Raw genomic sequence first — 20,710 nt, 5'->3', positions numbered from 1 at the left:
TAATATAGGTAGTGATATAATGACACTTGGGCAGCATTTACGGTGTGCCAGGCAAAAACTAAGTGCTTTACATGTATTAACTCATTTAATCCACACAGCAACCCTATGAGATAGATATTATCATCTTCATTTTGCTGATGAGGGATTGAGGCATAGAGAGGTTGGTAATTGACTACTCTAAGTACAAATAACTAGTGAGTGGCAGGGCTAGGAATTGATCTGAGGCAGCCTGGCGCCAGGGTCCTTCCTCCTAACCATTATACTGTACTGTACTTACTTGACACCCATATAAGTAAAGGGAAATGTGAGATAAAAAATGCTTTTAACGTCTTTGTGGGCTCTATGGAACTTATTATTTGTTCATTCAATGCTCCCTGTAGAATCAGTGATTACAGAGAGAACATTTAATCTCAAAGCATTCATCCCTACTTTCAAAGTAGTATTTTCAGATTGGTCTTCATCTGAGACCTTGCATTTAGAAAAAGTACGCTTGAACTTTTTAGTCGAATTGGCAGATCAAGAGCTTACAGACAGGATATTGCCTTTGAGTACTTAGACTGCATATGCTGACCCCCTGAAGCAGTAATTTGGGTAGATCACAATGTTTCCACCAGAGGACAGCAGTATTAGGGGTTCTGATTTCAAAGTGTGTGTTTTTTATTTATTTATTTATTTATTTATTTATTTATTTATTTATTTGTTATTAAAGTATAGTTGACTGTGTGTTTTGTATATATCCCTGTAGATAGGCCATTTCTCCACAGATGGAGGCAATCTAATACAAATTCTAAACCGTTCAGAGCCATTTAAATCTAAGAAATATGTAAGCATTTGAAGTAGAACTATAAGCAATGCAAAACATTACCTTTCTGAAGACTTCTGATAAGTAGAATAAATAAAACCTAACCATTTTTATATGCTTAAAGTTCAGGCCAAAGAACCTCTGGTTAATCTTGTGGAATTAGTTCTCATTTAGGAACTAATTTTAATCTTTAAGTCTGAGCTAATAGCCACTACAAGTATCCTCGCTTTTTGAAAGTATGTTAAAGCCTCTTTGCTTTTATGAAAGACATACGAGGTGTAATCAAAATATATGATGAATGTTGCTGCCGCGTGCCATCCAATGGAAAGACAGGGATCTCCAATACGGGAAGCGGCGTGTGGAACCTTAGTAACAGTGTGTGACAAGTTTCAGTTTGGTCGGTGCAATTAGTCAGGTGTGAGCTACGCTTGAGCGAAGGTGTGTTTCAAAGTGTGCCGTCAATCATCCTCCATCATGACAACGCTCCGTGTCACACATCGCTCTGGTATACGGCAATTTCTGTCCAATGAAAACATTACAGTGTGTCCTCATCCACCTTATTCACCGGATCTGGCACCATGTGACTTCTGGCTCTTCCCCAAAGTAAAAATGATTCAGGACATTGAGGCAGCCACGACAGTGCAACTAAAGACACTCATGAGAGAGGACTTCCAGAGCTGCTTCAGAAAGTGGTAAGAATGATAGGATAAGTGTGTTCGAAGAGTGGGGGAGTATTTTAAGGGGGATTAAAACAATGTGTCTTTACTATAATACATTTTTTAAAATTTAAGCATTCACCATAGTTTTTGATCACACCTCGTACATTAGTATTTGGTTTTTTTTTTCCTAACCAAAAAATCTGCAGAGGATTTTGAATTAAGAGACTTTTAAATCAATGATAATTTAAAATGTTCCTTCACTTTACACCATTTCGTTCTTCTTTTGGATAGCAGGGGAAACCTGTATTATGCTAACCAAAAGAAATCCAGTGAGAATTTTTGCTTTTATGAAAACAGGTGAAATACGAAAATACCATTCAGGATTTGTTTTGTAGCAAGTTGTTACAGAGGCAGTGCCAAGCTCCTTCCCTGGGAACTACACTCATCATCTCAGCATCAAACCGTCATAGCTTTTTTTTATTTTTTAAAAATATTCCACTGGGGAAGGGGAACAGGACCTTATTGGGGAACAGTGTGTACCTCTAGCACTCCTTTCCAAGCCAAGCCGCCGCCCCCCCAATCTCAGTTGTGGAGGGCGCCATTCAGCCCCAAATTGTTGTCCTTTCAGTCTTAGTTATGGAGGGCGCAGCTCAGCCCCAGGTCCAGCCACCGCTGCTAGTTGCAGGGGGCGCTGCCCACCATCCCTTGCGGGAGTCAACCGGCAACCTTGTGGTTGAGAGGACGCGCTCCAACCAACTGAGCCATCCGGGAGCTCAGTGGCAGCTCAGCTCAAGGTGCCATGTTCAATCTTAGTTGCAGGGGGCGCAGCCCATCATCCCTTGCGGGACCCGAGGAATAGAACTGGCATCCTTGTGGTTGAGAGCCCACTGGCCCATGTGGGAATCGAACCAGCAGCCCCCAGAGTTAGGAGCACGGAGCTCCAACTGCCTGAGCCACCGGGTCGACCCTATGAAAGGTTTTATAGGAATGCTCTACTTTCGGATAATAGGGAAAACCCATATTTGATAAGAAAGCCAGTGTTCTGTATTCTTCCGCTTCCTTTATCTTGGGTTCTGTGGATATGGCTGTGCCCTGGTTAGATCACATCTACTCTGGTGCTTTGGGACAGTCAAGTATTTGGCTGGAGGGAGGAACAGATCGCCAGTTCCACCCATCAGGTGTGCATTTTCTGGAGGCAGCTGACTTTCTCATGCTAATTTTCTTTTCCCCCTAGGTTTATGAAGGCCTAGACATCATCACCAACAAGGTTTCTGCCGAAGAGCAAAGAATGTGCCAGCACCACATGATCAGTTTTGTGGATCCTCTTGTGACAAATTACACAGTGGTGGACTTCAGGAACAAGGCAACTGCTCTGATATCCTTAGGAAAGAGCCACTGTGCTTGGTAGGGGCAAGGCAGCCCAAGCCAAGAAAGATGTTTCCTTTCTAGTGACAGTTTCTTCTAAGCAGGGCCACCCAGGACCTAACTACCGATAGGTAGAATCCCCATCAGCACTATGTGGATTGAAAGATACGGTGTCCTTGCTACTCAGTCTTCTCCTCAGACTGCAGCATCAGCATCCCTTGGGAGTTTGTTAGCCAGGCTGAATTTGGGCCTCACTCCAGACCTACTGAATCAGAATCTGCATTTAACAGGAGTTCTGAGTGATTCATCGGCACTCCTGTTGAAAATTGAGAAACACTGTTGTAGTGGAGAGAACCTTGATTTAGGAACCAGAAAATCTGTGTTCCAGTTTTAGAACCACCTGTTTGATCATGTGAATGTTATTGGGTAAAGCATTTACCCCACTGAGCTTCAGTTTTCTACCCTTTAAATGGGGATATAAAATAAATATAATGGAGTTCCAGTTAGAATTTCAAAGGGATTGTTGGGGGCAGGGGACTGGAAGAAAATAGTTCTGGGTATTAACAAGAAATGCTTGAAAGGTGAACAGTATAAGGAGGACTGTTCTTGTATCTTAATGTCTAGACTGTCTTTAATATCGACTGCCGGATATTAGAACATATTGAAAATTCATAATTACAATAGCATGGAACTCATATAATACTAGATAAACATATGGTACAGAGTAGAAAACTCAGATACTAATTTAAATAGACATGTATTTAGCTTATCAAGGTGGCAAAACAATGGAGAGATAATGCAATACTTAATAATTATTCCTGAGACAGTAATAAAATCAGGTCTTCATTATATATGACAAATTCAGATTTCAGAGTTAAATATATATGTTTTTAATGAAACTTTAAAACAAATGGGATAATATATAATTGAGTAGTTATGTGATTTTAGAGTAGGGAATGGGTTTTGTAGATTCTTTAAATTTTTTATGGATTTTTTAAATTCAATTTTTTTCTTTTTTGTGTTAAAATACATAACATAAAATTTACCATATTCACCATTTTTTTATTAGTTCTAGGTGTACAAAACAATGTAATAGTTAGACATTTATACCCCTCACAAAGTGATAACCCCTCATCCCCAATTTACTACCCCTCTAACATTGTGTATAACGTGTTGCCCCAAAAATAAGACTGGGTCTTATATTAACTTTTGCTCCAAAAGACGCATTAGGGCTTATGTTCAGGGGATGTCATCCTGAAAAATCATGCTAGGGCTTGTTTTCCGGTTAAGTCTTATTTTCAGGGAAACACGGTAGCTATTACAATTCCGTTGACTCTATTCCCTATGCTGTACTCCACATCCCATGTCTATGTTTATATATATATTTGGTTATAGTTGACCATCTTAACCATTTTTAATTGTACAAATTCGGTGGTATTAAATACATTCACATTGTTGTGAAGCAGTCACCACCATGTATGCCCATAACAGTCATTTTTTTTTTTAAAGGAACATAGCTAGAGTTGAATATGTAAGAATTAAGAATTTGTATTGGCAAGAATGTATATCAACCAGAACTCCTAGGTATCTACCCTAGAGAAACCTTGTCACAAGTATATCAGGAGACACATGGTAGATACCATTCCATAACAGAATTGCTCTTAACAGGAAAAATATATAAACACTGAAATTCCTACTTACAGAAGAATGTATAAAATTTGCTTTATTCATGTAAGTACTTTTTCAGCAGTGAAAATGAATAAATTGCAGCTACATGCCATCATTTAATGTGGAAAAATCTCAAACAACAAAATTTTGGAAATTATAGAAGGATACATATATGTGCTTACCAATTATTAGAAATGTTAAAAAATAAGCAAAACTAACCATATATTTAAATATTGTTATATATTAATTATTAATATTAATTGTATATATTAATGTATTCTCTAGGGGTACATACACATCAATAATAGTGTAAAGAAAAGCAAGGGAATGATGAAAAACAAAAAACCTCAAAATAATTCAAGATAGTGGTTCCCTCAGAGACAGGGGAAGTTGGGATGGAAATGAATGCACAGAAACTTCAAGGGAATTAATAATCCTTTTCTTACATTGGATTCATGAGTATTTGTTTTATTATTCGGCTTCATAATTTACATATGTTACAGTGTTCTTGTATATATACTGAATATTTTATAATAAAAAAGGAAAACAGCCCACTATAAACAAAATTAAAAAACAGACTCCAAACCAGGGGGAAATACTTGTAACATAGGAAAGGCAGATGGTTAATATATGAAGAACGCTGTTGAATCAATACAAAAAATAAAGGTCATGAGTAGTAATTCACAAAGCAAGAAATAGAAATGGTGATAAACATGAAGAAGGGTTTGCCCTTGCTGTTCATCAGGGCCATGCAAATCAAAATAATGAGATCATATTTTTTTGCCTATCAAATGGGCAGAGATTAAAATGCAGATAATAATTCTTGCCCTACCTGCTTTACAAGTCAGTTGTACCAGATTAGATAATGTATATGAAAGCCCTTTGCAAATTAAAATATATCACCAAATGTACATTATTGCTATAAGACACTTTAGTTGTTCAGAAAGAACTGATAGAAAATGGAGAGCTAATTAAAATTTTCAAAGGGCCACAACAGGGGATGACTTAATCAGATCACTTCCAGAACTGGAGATTTAATAAATTTAGATAAGCACCTACACAATCAGAATGTCAAAACAAATCAGAAGTACCTTAAGAAGTATCCAATCAACCTTGATTTGACAGGTAAAGGTACTAGACACTGACACCCAGAGAAGAGAAGGGTTTTGCCCAGGATCGCAGTTGTTTCATGGCTCGGGCAAACAAGTTAAACTCTTTCTCACCAAATCTTTTCTATCCCATTTAGCTCCCCCTTTTCCACTCTCTCTCCCCTTCTGATATTTTATTTTGCTTGTTCCCTTACCCTTTGGTAATCATATATTTGAAGTTTTATTACAATTACTATGCAATGGTATGCTCCCTGTACTTCATTTAAAGGGGGATATAGAATTTGTTTCTCTTTTTTAAAAAACACATTTCTTTTTAAAAAAGCATAACATTTCTTCTATATGATCTTTAATTGCTAACATCTTTCCACCCCATCCCAACCTCTTAAAGGGTTAGTGGGCTTCTGATAGAAAAGAGGTCATCTATGTCTGTGCCCACAGCCTGGCTGGCAAGGGGAAGAAGTATGTAAATGAGTCTTTGTTTGGGTTGAAAGTCTCTTTTTATCAATTATCCTCAGAAGCAGAGCCCTTCTTAAAGCAGATAATTATCTGTTCAACAGAGATTCTAAAGAGAAGAACTCAAAGTAGCAGAGATATAAAAACAGTAGTGACTAAAGTAAATTGAGTGCTTAATTACTCAGTTGAAAAAAATATTTCAGGCATTGTGGTTGGGGATTTATTTGCATTGTCACATTTAATGCTCGTAAGAATTCATGAGGATTTTACTGGTGAGAAAACTGAAGCTCAGACAGGTTCACTAACAAGGCCTAGAATTGGAGCTGATAATTGAAATCTATTTGTCTTTAGAACCAGTGCTTCTCAGTTTATCTGGTGGAGTCTCAAGTGGCTGTAATGGGCACTGCTACCACATAATGGTGAAGGCTGAGTCCAAAAACCACGGCTTAGAGAAATCAGCTTATATTTTGCCTTAGAAGGCAAAGTCACACAATGTACCTCAACTTGGTGGCTTTCTGAGCAGCTGACGCTTGGTTCTGTGAGGGTCTTTGGGCTTATGCTTATTTAGCTGATTTGGAATTCTAAGCAAGCTTTGAATTTTAGCAGCATTACCTAGAAAGTTCTGGAACTGGAAGGAATTAAAATTATGCACCTATCTCTGGTTTATGCAAATACCTCCAGAACTGATAGGAAATGGTTCTGAGACCTCATGGGAAAAATGGAAGGCTAGTTTCAGTTCACCTTGGTTTCTACCCTTTCTCCTCTGCTCTGCAGACAAATGAATGTGGTTTCTTGTTAATACCTTCCTTTCCAAGTCAGTCAGTATTCTCTTCTTGATATTAAATATTGTGATGTCTTTCTTAATATTCACATTGAAGATATATTTGCCCGAGATAAAATTCCTATTGTCGTGGGAGGAACCAATTACTACATTGAATCGCTGCTCTGGAAAGTTCTTGTTAGTGCGAAGGTATGTTTAGTTCACTTGTAACTCACTGAGGAAATGGGTTCTTCTTTCTTGCCAGCTAATTTTAGTGGGAGGAACGTTGACTCTTCCCTATTTCTTATACTCAGCAACTGTAATTTTCCTACTTAATATTCTGAAGCAAATGCCACCTCCATGTGTGAAGTGTGCTGCTTCAGGCAGTGCTAAGGGCAGGGGCTGTCTGTGGGAAAAGTGCTCCTCTGTGGGTTAATTAGCATGTGCATGTAAATTAACAGTACATCAGTCTGATTCAGCATTTCCTGACTGTGACAATCTATGTGTCAGGGAGATGTCCTACATTAACCTTTCTTACAGAGATGCAGTTGTATAGTGTGGGACCTTGCCAACTAGAATGTGCTGGCCATTCTGATCCACTCTGGTCACACTTGTTGGGAAGACTGTAGACTCCTCATGTGTTAGTAATGTAGACGTGTTAGCCCTGCTATTTATTTGTACTTTTGACAGGGAAGCTGGCTACCTGAGGATTTCCCCAGGGAGTCAGTCCTCCTTCCTCTTTGCTATGGCCGCACAGCACTCCCATGGTGTGTTGTAATTTTCTGTTTATGATTTGTCTCTCACTGTATGGCAAGACCTGGTTCATCTCTTCTGTATTCCTAACACTGAGCTAAGTGCCTAGCACATACACTGTCTCAGTGTTTGTTGAATTGTTGAATTAGTTATTTCTAAACCTTCATTTAATAGCCCCAGGAGATGGGCACTGAGAAAGTGATTGACCGGAAAGCAGAGCTTGAAAAGGAGGATGGCCATGCACTCCACAAACGCCTAAGTGAGGTGGACCCAGAAATGGCTGCCAAGCTGCACCCCCATGACAAGCGCAAAGTGGCCAGGTAAGGAAGTGTGGGCCCCCTGACCCCGGGTTCCTTTAGAGTTAGGGCAGTCATTTCTTCATTGGGTGATGTTGGGTGATGAGAGAGAGGTTTGGTAATAGTAGTTGTATATTCTACTGATGTGTTCTAGTTCAGCAGGTTAGGAGGCCCTGAGTTACTGCCTCAGCCAAACTCCCTCAATAAGTAGTTACACCCTACGTTGTAACTACATTTAAAATGCGTAATACAATATAGTTTTTCCCTAGGGCCTATGTAATGTTGCTTCATTTTCTATTTGATCTTTGCTTGTATAACAGTTTTCATATAAACTTTTTCTGGCATGCAGTTGGTTTACATTGTGATTCGAGTTTCATAATTGATTGTGCAATGCTGAGTTCTACCCCAGCAGCTTTTCCCAGTGGGAGGTAGATTTTATAAATGGTGTCATAGATCAGCTCACCTTTACACATGGAGATTTTCTTGAAGAGAGAGAATGAACTCATAAGGTCATGTTTTCTTAGGTTTTGAAATTGCAGCCTCATGTGTTACGTGTATTTTTCTTCAGTGTTGGGAGTGATACCATATCTGGCAGAGGATCTAATGAAGTTGTCTACTATATGGATGGTTGTACAGATGAAATATTATAGCAATATCTGGTATTGTAGGGATTATGAAGTGTTCCACTCAAATGAATGTTCTAGATCATGTTTCTTAACTCCTTTTTCATTATTGCCCCCCCACCCCGCCCAGAAGCCTTTTTAGAAATTTTTTTTCCAAATTGTGCCTCCCTCCATCCTTCCAGGCTTCATGCAATTTTAATACTGAAGAATAAGATTTTTTTAGAGGGGTTTGGTTGCCCTTTGGAGGATCACATGTCCTGTAATAAATATCTGGGTTTTTTTGCCCCCTTGAGGGCAATATTATCCTGGTGATAGTGCATATTCTAGATAAATTAAGTTTATATTTTTCAGTATCCAAACATTTTATTTAAACATTTTAATAGAAATATTTCAAAGATTTTTTTTTGGGAAAACTCAAGAACATTATGATGAGCGTTCTTTTTTATATTGTTTTATGATATGATTCTAGAGCTTGGTCTTATCCTCTTCTTTTATTAATCAGTTCTTTCTTATCACCTCTCATTTTGCTACTTCTAAACTAGTAATGAATTGAGAATTGTGTCTTCGTAAGAGTCAGTAGGTTCTAAGCTAGAGCTCTAGAGTGTCTCTTTTAGAGAGGTTTAGAGGACTTTTTTCATCTTTTAGTTTGTACCTATATTCTAACTTCCAGATAAGTGCGATATCTATTACTATACATTGTTGCCTTATTGGTCCCCTTTGAATGACCAGTGGTACAGAATGAAAAGGGGTCTCTACACTTGTGTTAGGGTTTCAGGAAGTAGAATTGGGTCAGGAAGGGAAAGATCACTTTCAAGCTGATAAGTTGCAATCACCCAGAGTGCTAGAGTATAGATTTGGGAGTTGAATTACCTAGTGCTGCATAACATAATAGATACTGACAGAATGGATGGTAGCTCAAGGGTAAGTATGTGAGTTCTTTCTGCAGTGATCTTTGTGCTAGTAGAGTACCGAATTAGTCAGAAGCATTCTTCATTAATTTTAGACATATTTAAAAAGAAAGTTGATGAGCTCGATATACAACATACTTTTGTACTGTGGGAAAGGCATTCTGGCGAGACTGGACTTGTTGGCTTGTAACAAAGTGTCCCAAACAAGCTCTTTTACTGCTTACCTGAAAGTGAGTCCCATTCTGTTTGTGTATAAGAAACCTGTTGTTTCTGAGTCTGTTTAACTGATTTCAGAACAATTTATTTGTGTTTAGAAGAATAGTATTGTTTCTTGCTTTATCTAAATGATTCTTCAGGACACTTTTCTGAGTAGCTATAGAATTATAGTAACCCTGGACTTTCATGTCTTCAGGGGCTATGCAGTGAGAATGAGAACGAGATGTTCTATAATAAATAGCCTCTCTCCGTGTTTCACTTGAGAATTAATAGTTCCTAATAGTTTTTATGGGTGTGCTCCCCCCACCCCTCCAAATGACTTAGGAGCTTGCAAGTGTTTGAAGAAACGGGAATCTCTCATAGTGAATTTCTTCAGCGTCAACATGCAGAGGAAGGTGGTGGTCCCCTTGGAGGCCCTCTGAAGTTCCCTAACTCTTGCATCCTCTGGCTTCATGCTGACCAGACAGGTAAAAGCCCTTTGATGTCCTAGAGTCCATCCGAGATAGAGCTTGTACATTACTATGTATAAAATTCTTAGAACCATGAGTGGCTCATAATAAGCACTAAATAAGTATTGGCTATTAATTTTACTTTTGTTACCACTGTTCATTGACTTAGTAAGGCAAATGCCATTCTCCTGAATGTACATCTGGAAAGGGAGTGAGGGTAGCCCTGGCACTAGGATGAGATACCAAGGGTGGGACAAGCTTGATGGGTGGGGTGGGAAAGAGACTGCCATCCAGGGAAGATCCAAAGGAGAGAGGGAAAGCTCCTGTGGAAGAGGTCTGACTCCCTGGGTTGGCTGGAAGCTGAATCACTGATTATTCTGGAAGCAGTAGGCCTGAGAAGTGGGTATGACAGTTAGCTAGCTGGCCTGATGGTGGTGTTTCCCTGTGATGGTAGTACTTTCTTTATCCAGGAAACATACAGGAAGCATTCAATGAAGTATCAAGTATTCTGTGTAATACTTGGATTTCAGAGATGAATGTGAGACAGTGCCTGCTTTTAAGCTCCCAGTCTAGTAGGGCAACAAATATTGAGATAAATACTACATTGTGATAAATGCTGAGCTAGATAGTGGGGCCACAGAGAAGAGATGATGAGCATTCTCTGGGGGGAGTAAGGGACCAATGTGTTGTAAAGGTAACCTGTGAGCTAAGTCTGGAAAGATGAGATTATTATGAGAACAGGTAGTATAACATAGTTAGTTATTAAAAGCACATTCTCTGAGCCAGTCTGTCTGGATTCAAATTCCTGATCCACCATCTTCTGGCTATGTGAGTTTTAAGGCAAGTTTAATTTATCTTTCTGTGCCCCAATTTTCTCTTCTGTAAGATGGAGATAGTGATAGTACATACCTCATAGTTTTGTTGAGGATTAGATGAGTTAATAATACATACAAAGTGCTCAGAACGTGCCTGACACATTTTGAACCCTCAATAAATGCAAATTTTTAGAAAGATAGAAAAAAAAGATTAGTATCATTGCAAGCCAAGTAGTAGCAATGGCCGACACGTAGAAGAGCATGACTGAAATGATGAAAATTTGTTATTAATCTCAGTTATAAGTGTATAGAAAAGTGATGTTTTAATAATGAAATGTTTGTAAATAAAAACATGTCCTACAATGCAGCATAAAAGAATGGTATCTGATCTATAATAAAGCTGTGTTTGACCACCACATCTGAATGATTATGACCTGTCACTCTTGACTCCTTTGTCAGGCTCAGTGTTCAAGATAGACTTAGGATGGCTTTGGACTCAAGTTCCTCTTCCTACCCAGATTGTTCTTAAATGTGAAATAACACAGAGTAACAAATACGATGGAAAAAATAAGAAACTTAAATCAGTGGGCTCTCAGCTGCCTCTAAAATGAACAGTGGACATATTAATACATTCCATATGAGAATAAAATATGTGTCCCTCTTAATAGCTGTAATTGTACGCTTTGTCTTTAATAAAAAGATGTGTGTTTCATTCTGGTTGTTTTTATTGGAGTTGCAGAGTCTTTAAGTGTGACTAAATATAATGTGAATTATATAATCCTTGGCCTCTGAACCCTTTCTCCCATGTGGACAAATTCTCTTTGTGGCAGCCACCTATTCATCATATAAGTGTATAGTACACACCTACAGCAGGCTTGCTGGTGATGGGCTAATTTGATTCAAGTTCTAGATGAGCGCTTGGATAAGAGGGTGGATGACATGGTTGCTGCTGGGCTCTTGGATGAACTAAGAGATTTTCACAGACGCTATAATCAGAAGAAAGTTACAGAAAACAGGTGAGGATTTGACTATTACTACTTTGACCTACTCCGTCCCTTGCTTATGGTCAAAAGAGCATAAACATAAAACTGGCTTTGGATCTATTTGTTTGTTAGCCTTTGTCTTTGCCTTTGGCGTTGGCAAGGCTTGTTGGAAGGAGGTGTGGTATACTTGTTACAGTTGCAATTTTCTAATCTGTCAAACATTCCCAGGAGTTAATTTTCAAGGGAAGTACCTGGGAGTTTATGGGGGGTGGTAGAGGAAGGATTTTAGAGAAGCAATAACTGCTAAGGATCTCACTTTCCTCATCAAAGGGATGAAACGGCTCAGCTAGATCATCTCCAAGGCCCTTGCTAGCTCTCAGATGCAATGGCTCATCTGCTGATGCTCTCCTGTTCCCAGCCAGGACTATCAACATGGTATCTTCCAGTCTATTGGCTTCAAGGAGTTTCACGAGTACCTGATCACAGAGGGAAAATGCACACCAGAGACAAGTAACCAGCTCCTAAAGAAAGGTGTGAATTCCTCCATCTAACCTAGCCGTGGACATCCTTGGGTGACAAAATACCTTGCTGGTGTGGTCTGAGGAAGAGCTAAGGCTAGAAGAGTCCCCAATGGCCTTCAGCTCAGAATTCAGAATTTTGTCTACCAAGTGTGCTGCTGTGGCTAATTTTCTCTTCTGCTAGGCTGGGCGGGTCTTTCATCAGGATGAGAAATACTCAGAGGGTCTTATGTTACATTATCTTTCAGGTATTGAGGCTCTGAAACAAGTGACTAAGAGATATGCCCGGAAGCAAAACCGATGGGTTAAAAACCGTTTTTTGAGCAGTAAGTCTCATGTTTTTCCTTATCTCCTGGGTCTGTTTTCAATAGAATATAGATGTTCTTAGCTCATCCAGAAAATTAACTTTAGTTTCTGAACCTGTTTTTTCGGATTTTTTCCCCCTTTCTTCCGCCTCCCCCCACTCCGGTTCAAGCCATTGGGTCTCAGTCCAGTTGTGTAGGACACAGCTCCCTGGCCCATGCTGGTATTATGAGCTTTGCGCTAGGCGGTCGCCAGTCGTCAGTCAGCCGCTGACAGCAGCTCACGGCAGCTCTCGCTAGCTCTCGCTAGCAGCTGGCCATTCATGCTGGCCATCGGCCGCTCATGGCAGCACGCGGTAGCCCACAGCAGCAGACGCCAACCTCCAGCTACTCACAGCAGCCCAGCTCCAGGGAGAGCTGTTCACAATCTTAGCTGTAGCTCACTGGCCCATGTGGGAATCGAACCAGCGACCTCGTTGTTAGGAGCACAGCGCTCCAACCACCTGAGCCACCAGGCCAGCCCTCTGAACCAGTTCTAAGATTGGGGACCTGACCTGGAGGGAGGGCCTATTGCATAAATGATTGTCCAGGAATATTTTCTTGTGATATCTCAGAAAACAAAGTAAATCTTTCCAGTGAGGAGTCAGCTTATGCCTTGAACAAATGCAGGTAAGAGCAAAATAGCAACACCTTAGGCAGAGTTGGTGCTAAGGGTTAATTTTAGCTTCCAGTTTTGTACCTGAAGAGCAATCCAGTTTTGGTAGGGAGGCTCTCCTGATTAAGATGGTTCTTAGGCCAGATGTGTAGTATAAAAAGACAAAACCACCCATTCCCCCAGCAGCACCTTTGGGTTCAGATACGTGGTGCTTCAGACTGTGTCAACTTTAATTTTAGTTGAACAGCACTTTAAGGAAAGGGGAAGGAAAAGCTCATTCATTTGACCCTGCACTGTGTCCTTGCACTAAATTTGGTGCTGTACATAATTATTGAGCCTTCGAGGTAGGTGTTATTCTTCTTTTTGCAGATAAGGAAATGGAGGCTTAGAGAGGTTAAATAACTTGCCCCAAATCCCCTAGCTAATGAGCAGTGGAGCGCTGAATGCAGGTCTGACTCTGAAGTCCACACTCTGCTTTCTACCACTCTTCTTGTTTCCTTTAGCTGTAACTAGCTAGACAGCGTTAATATTGGCCTTGGGTAAGAAATTGTGTATTTGTGAGCTAAAAGGAGATTAAGCATAAGTGAAATCCCAATTTTATCTTGGGGACACTTAAAGTACGGTTCTGAATTATCCCGTTGAACTTTTATTTCTGCTTTCAGTTAGGCATACGGCAGAGAGGCCTCCACCCATGCCCCTCAGCGCCTCTGAGCACAAACACCTTGAGTCACATTGTTGACTATGAGATTGCTGAAGTTCTCTCTCCCAGAGCTCTGCAGTGTCGTTCTGGCCCCCACAGGCTCTTTATACCTCCTTCTACTTACCTTGCTTTCTCTGCATGTAGATAGAAGTCTGAATTAGCTGAAATTGAAGTTCACAACCACACATTTCTAACGCAGCTTCTCTTTTCCCCAGGGCTAACAATTAGTCTGTAACAAAAGATGTTTTTTGTAATGATTTGGAACTTCCTCCTGTGGTAAAGCCACAATAACTCCCCCATCTCTGAGTCAGGAGGGGTTGGTGGCACAGTGCATCATATGCTCATTCCTCATTCATGTGTATGCCGGCACAGTCCTGGTGCTAGAGTGAAAGGCACAGCTGCCCTGGAAATCAAGAGCCGTGTGTGATTGGCCAGAGCTGGTCTGCTGGGATATGGTTCTGGCAAGAAGCCAGAGGGACTTCCCCACCCCAGCTTGGCCTTGGACTCAAGCCAGGAATAGCAGCTGGGAGCCGAGAACTTGTTGAAAGGTGCTTAGACAGGGCACAGAAGCCCAACAAAGGACTTAGAGGGGAAAGGAAAATATAGAGTGGCCTGCAAACAGGTGCAGAGCTTAGCCAAGGCCAGGTGTGCTGTGGATGCTGCCTGCATCCTCCCAGTCTCACCTTTCCGTGTGGTGGCAGGTGTAGCCCAGTCCACTTTAAGAAGAATCTTATTCGTGGTTGGCACAATCAAAAGGCCGGCACCTGCCAGCCGTTGGCATCCTGAGGACTTTGATGTTTTTTTCTATGGGGCAGTGCTCTTTGCCTTTAGACGACTGACTTACCCTAGCTGTGAAAGGCAGTTTAGTGTGTCCACAGACTGGAGAAGCTATAGCAAAGACTGAACATGGTTGGCTCAGGTGGATGAGATGCCTATAGCTATACTCTCGGCTACCTCCAGTCCCATCTCCACTCAGAAGTACTTTGTTTCCTCCTATGGTGTGCTCTCTTTATATTGTAGCCCACTCAGTGGTCACTATAGCTGTTACTCTTTATTTTTTTCCTGACTGATTTGGAAGGTCCTACTCCCGAGACTCGATTACACAGCTGGACTTGTTGGCTGCAGACCAGTCAAACTTCTAGGTCTTTCTTGGATTTTATGTAGCTATTTGGTTCATGTTTCTAGTTAGAATGAGTGACATGGTCAAAATGTTTATTATTCCTTTGGCCCCCATCTGTTTCCCTTGATTTTTGGAGTCCTGGGAGCAGAATAGATTAGGTGTTGGGGGCTGACTGCTCGTAACTTTCCTTTGTCATCATTAGGACCTGGTCCCGGTGCCCTCCCAGTATATGGATTAGAAGTATCTGATGTCTCAAAGTGGGAGAAGTCTGTTCTTGAACCTGCTCTTGAAATTGTGCAAAGCTTCATCCAGGTGATTATTAGTCCTGGTACTATTCTTTTGTCTGGTTTTCAGACAGCTTTCCTTAGCTTTCACCTTTATTGCTATGTGGGAAATCAAGCCTTTTCCATGGAATAGAGCAGAAGGGCTGGCTGCTTTTAGATCCCTAGAGGCGGCATCTTCCACATTCAGAAAGGTTGTTGCTAAAATCTGCTCACAGCCCACCTGCTCCCTGGGATGAGAAAAAGGAATCTTGAAAAAATCCCACTCTCCTTAATATCAATGATATCCAAATCTCTTTGAATTGAATGCTTCTCTCCCATCTATCCCTTGTTCTTTCAGGGCCATGAGCCTGCTGCTACCCCAGTAAAAATACCATGCAATGAAACTGAGAACAAGAGAAGTTATCACATGTGTGACCTCTGTGATCGAATCATCATTGGGGACCGCGAATGGGCAGGTAGAGTCTGGGGAAGGGCACAGAGATATCTGTAAGGGTGGGTCACATGGACTTCATGAAATTTAAGGTCTTTGCTAGGTTGAAGCTGGAGTCTGTTTATTTATAAAGGGAGGACCAGATTCCTCTGAGAACCTGCGCTCAAATTTCATGGATGCCTTCCCAAATTGAGTTATTTATCTCTGTATTCTGAATTTCAAAGGGAAATCATATGCCCTCTAGCTTTAGCTGGAGTAGATATTTTATACTGAGAGGTCTATAGGTAACTTTCCAGAGCTCCTTTGACTTTCGTGATCCTGCCTTGTAGTAATTCCTTGGCCTTTCATGTTCAGACCTCAGTGAGGGGAGGTAGGATTGTAAGAGAAGCCAGGCAACTCACCCAAGAAACCAAAAAAGCAGCAATAGCTGGGAGGGAGAAAGAAGTGCAGTTACTCTTCTTGAGTACGTTCTTCAGAAGTGGTGTCTCTTCAGAAGAAGTCAGTAACTTTTAAGGTAATACGTTGAAATGGTAGTTGCTAAAACTGATGAGAAGTGTTAAGGGAAGCTGTGTGGAAGCAAAGGTGGTTAAGGGTAATACCTTCTTTATAAGATACTTCTGACCACCCCAGCGTCGGCCCTGCCGGAAGGCTCTGTCTCTGTTTTAGAGCCTGGGTTGGCCTCTGCCACAGAGTCACACTGCACTCGTCTCTGTCAGATTTCTATAGTCATCCAATCAACGCCCAAAGGGCTTTAGCCTCCAAGCCTTGAATTTATATTGTATTTAGAAACTTGTTTAAGGCTCACTCCTTTTAGGCACAGTAGGGCCTGTAGTTACCCAGCAGCTAGAAGCCTCCTGTTCAGAGTACTGCTTTGCATGGGTTCTCACAGAAGTAGATTTTTCTCCCCATACCAACCAATAGAATGATTAGTTCTATTAACTGGAAATTCTGGCAAAATGAACTGCATTGTCAGAGACTGGGGATGGCTGTGATTGCCCAAGCAGCAGAAGAAGCCTCGATTGTGGTTGGTTTATAATGATGAAAGGGGAAGAGAAAGAGAGTGTCTGATTGTTTTTTCTAAAGAAAACTTAGTGGTTCAATTTGTCGAATGTCCTTCAGGGAAAGCCTTAGAGAAGCAACATTTGTGAGCCTGTCTGAGCTCAGCTTGTGGAAACCTTCTATAGTGCCATCTGTCAAGTTCTTGCTCCTGTCTCCTGCTGCCATAGCTCACGCTCTAGCTGGAGAACAAAGCTGACCTTTTTGCCAAAGTAAACTGTTTTTGACTTCTAACCTCTTCCTTACTTATTTTTGCTTCTAAGTCCTTAAAAATGATGTTTTAAATATGTATGAAAGAATTGAATCTAGTTGTCTATTTCTTTAGTGTTCCAAATAAGATTTCCTTGAAAAAGAACAGGCTGTGTGAGTTAGTCAGAGGGTGGGAACTGTCTTTGGGATGAGAGGTCAGAAATTGGTCTCAGGCAACAGTAGCTTTATTGCTTCTATGGACCCTCAGAAGGGATCGTCAGAGAAGAATGTTTCTTGTTGTCTGTCCGGAGCATTGTGTGCGTGGTGAGCCTTGTGGGTTAGTCATTCAAACGGCTTCTCTGACTTAGGCAGAGGAGTGTCGGACGAGGAGGGGACCACGGGGGCAACCTGTGAGCAGGGAAGAAGTGGGAGGGGCATCTGTGGGTGCTGCAGGCCTGTGGCCGGACAGCGCCTCTGTCCTGCAGTACAGACAGGACTTGGCTTTGTAACGTTTTTAGTCATGTGAGTTGAAATGTGTCTGTAACAGGAAGCCCCATACTGAAAATTGGAATTAAGAATCCTGATTCTGGAAAATTAGGTCTCGTTTTGGAGCTATAGGTAAGCTAAGGAGCTTATCTACTGTGTGATCTTGAACAAAATGTAAGACCTCTGTGAACTCAGTTTCCTCCTCTGTAAAATGAGCGGCATAGTTCTGTCGGCAGGCTTGTGGGGAGGATTAGCGAGGGAAAGCACCTCGCAGGGTGCACTTGATACATGGTAGCTCACTGTAGTTGGCTAGCTCGCTGGCCCTGTAACTTATTCTTCCCTTAAAAATGCTAAGCAGCTATACCGATACATGTGTTGATCCTGTTATTGTGAAAAAAAAAAAAAGGATTTCATGGTTAACTTTATATGCTTCTAGGATGAGTTCTAGAAAATCCTAATGAGTTATTTTGTTTTGTTTTGTTTCAGCACATAGAAAATCCAAATCCCACTTGCACCAACTGAAGAAAAGAAGATTGGACTCAGATGCCATCACCACCATAGAAAGTTGGAGTGTTTCCCCAGACCGTGACAAAGAGCTTAAAGAGAAGGGATCCCCAGGGCAAAATGATGAAGAGCTGAAATCCAGTGTTTAAAGAGACCTGTCCAGTGGCCTTTGCAAAGGTGGCAGGGATTCAGTTCAGGAGGGAGGTCATGTCTGTGTCCCAGGCTGGGCCGAGGAGTGCTGTGTAGAAAGTCCCCACCCTTTTTTTCATTCAGTGGTGTGGTTTTAAAGTCTCATGTTCTCTGTCCTGTGAACCGCAGGTCTTGTCATTCCTTGTGTGGCTGATGTGTCTGGCAATGATGAGTTCAGGAAGGGATTTTTTTTCTTTTATTTAACCTTAAAGGTTCTATTTTTAAGAAAGGCACAGATTGCACTTTTTTTACACTTAAGGATCTTTTTGGTGATGAATACCAGGATTCACCATATCCCTTAAAAAAGAAGTTGTAGGGGCCGGCCTGGTGGCTTAGGCGGTTAGAGTTCCATGCTCCTGACCCCGAAGGCTGCCAGTTCGATTCCCACATGGGCCAGTGGGCTCTCAACCACAAGGTTGCCAGTTCAACTCCTCGAGTCCCGCAAGGAATGGTGGGCTCTGCCCCCTGCAACTAAGATTGAACACGGCACCTTGAGCTGAGCTGCCACTGAGCTCCCAGATGGCTCAGTTGGTTGTAGTGCATCCTCTCAACCACAAGGTTGCCGGTTCGACTCCCTCAAGGGATGGTGGGCTGTGCCCCCTGCAACTAGCAATGGCAACTGGACCTGGAGCTGAGCTGCGCCCTCCACAACTAAGACTGAAAGGACAACAACTTGACTTGGAAAAAAGGCCTGGAAGTACACACTGTTCCCTAATCAAGTCCTGTGCCCCTTCCCCAATAAAAATCTTAAAAAAAAAAAAAAAAGAAACTGTATGTCCCAGAGTCTGGCTAAAAATATGTAATTTCCAGACACTTTTATAGATGACTGAAATATTGTGAGCCACAGGTCAGTTCTGGATTTGCACGGATGGCAGGAAAGGACTGGCCCCAGTGCTATGATTCAGTGAACCAAATCACTTCTTGGAATTCCGTAGGGAACAAGAGAATGAGACCAAGGTGGTCATGACATGGGGCTTGAAAAGCTAGAACCTTTGGCGATTCGTTGATTTCTCCTATGTGATAATTACTATCACTGCTGTCTTTCTATTGAGTTAGGAATCTATTCTTTCAATGAAAGTTAAATAAAGAGTTTGCAAGAGCCTCTTTAAGGCAAGAGCCTTAAAAAGATATATGTCCACATCTAATTTGTACACAGTATGCTCAATTATCAACATGATGGCTTTTTCTTAAATTTAACATTCTTCATTTGATCATGCTGACCATTTATTTTGCAAATGTTTATTGAGCACTTAATTATATTCCTGGAAGACATCTGGAGAGCATCTTTTATTGGAGATCTATGTCATCTCCAGTAAAATTTGAAACTCTCTTTCTGGAATGATATAAAAAGACATTCATTAAGAAATCTCACTCGTACCTCCATGCCCTTCTCCCCCTATAATCACTTACTAGTTTCTTACATGTCTCAAGAGTTTTTAAACAAAAAACAAGTACAAATATATATTCTTATTTTTTTTCTCTATACCCAAAAGATAGCATATAGTGTCTTCATCTGTCACCTTAACTGTTGGCAGTACCTGGGCATGTATGGATTTCTCCTGCTACCTCTGCCGGGTCTCCTGTTTTTGGCTCTGACCACTCTGAGGAATTCTCAGAGGCCAGCCCATGCATTCATTCATCCAGCACATATTTTAGAACTTATGTGCCATGTGTGCTGTGTTAGACTCTGGGAATACAAAAATCCACATTGATCAAATAATTACAGAATTCCAGCTGTGATAAGAGCTGCAAAGAAAGGATACTTGCTGTATGAGCAGGTCGTGTGAGGACCTGCCCCACCTTGGTGTGGAGGAGTGTGTGCGTGTTGGGGGAGGCATGTGCTGAGGCTCCTGGCGTGGCGTGGCACGACGCTGGCAGGAGTGTGGCCAGGACTGCGGGTGTGGTACCGCGTGCCCTGGAAAGCGGGGTCTCTTACTTCAGTGGCTTCTCTTCTCCCTCTCCCCAAGTCTGTAGGATGTCTTGGGCCCCTTCAGCCTTACCCCCTTTAACTGATTTGAAGCTCAAGAATAAATTTTTCTCTGGTCAAAGAAGAAATTGGCATTGTATCTACTCCATGTTGTTCTTTACATTAAACATGGTATAATTTTCCCAGTCAGTTTATTAACTACTTCAGGAGCTAACCGGAAGCCACATCTTTCCACTGGAAGTGGAGATGAATACTTAGTGTGAGTCAAGCAGAACCAAGCACTTTATATACGTTCCCTTCTTACACAGCTCTGGGAGGGAGATGCTGTTTCTGTTTCTGTTAACCACTGGGGAAACTGAGGCTCAGCAAAGGAGTACAGCTAGCGAGTGGCAGAGCTGGAACTGAGGTGAAGCGGCAGACTCCAGAGCTCAAGCCGTTCAGCACTGTGTTAAGCTGGCTGTTTTTAGGGAGGAACCTTAGTCTTTCTGAAA

The 20,710-nt window shown here is 41.4% G+C and overlaps 1 protein-coding gene across 3 annotated transcripts in view; it reads left to right on the top strand.

Annotated features, from left to right (window-relative positions):
• TRIT1 (tRNA isopentenyltransferase 1) overlaps positions 1-19,396 on the top strand; it is a 38,887-nt gene extending 19,491 nt beyond the window's left edge. Inside the window, exons 1-11 of one of the 3 annotated variants that reach the window (XM_074334474.1) lie at positions 732-1,494; positions 2,696-2,838; positions 6,930-7,026; positions 7,744-7,889; positions 9,937-10,079; positions 11,781-11,892; positions 12,278-12,390; positions 12,626-12,703; positions 15,357-15,466; positions 15,776-15,893; positions 18,086-19,396. In XM_074334474.1, coding sequence (XP_074190575.1) covers positions 2,750-2,838; positions 6,930-7,026; positions 7,744-7,889; positions 9,937-10,079; positions 11,781-11,892; positions 12,278-12,390; positions 12,626-12,703; positions 15,357-15,466; positions 15,776-15,893; positions 18,086-18,252 — 1,173 coding nt within the window. In that variant the 5' untranslated portion in view covers positions 732-1,494; positions 2,696-2,749 and the 3' untranslated portion in view covers positions 18,253-19,396. Of the gene's footprint in view, positions 1-731; positions 1,495-2,695; positions 2,839-6,927; positions 7,027-7,743; positions 7,890-9,936; positions 10,080-11,780; positions 11,893-12,277; positions 12,391-12,625; positions 12,704-15,356; positions 15,467-15,775; positions 15,894-18,085 lie in introns of those variants that run through there. The other 2 variants (XM_074334473.1, XM_019737163.2) reach the window with 2 other exon arrangements.
• The last annotated feature ends 1,314 nt before the right edge of the window (positions 19,397-20,710 follow it).

The sequence above is a fragment of the Rhinolophus sinicus genome, linkage group LG06 (genome assembly GCF_036562045.2).
Source record: "Rhinolophus sinicus isolate RSC01 linkage group LG06, ASM3656204v1, whole genome shotgun sequence".
NCBI classification, from domain to species: domain Eukaryota; kingdom Metazoa; phylum Chordata; class Mammalia; order Chiroptera; family Rhinolophidae; genus Rhinolophus; species Rhinolophus sinicus.
This window is presented reverse-complemented; position numbering and strand designations above follow the sequence as displayed.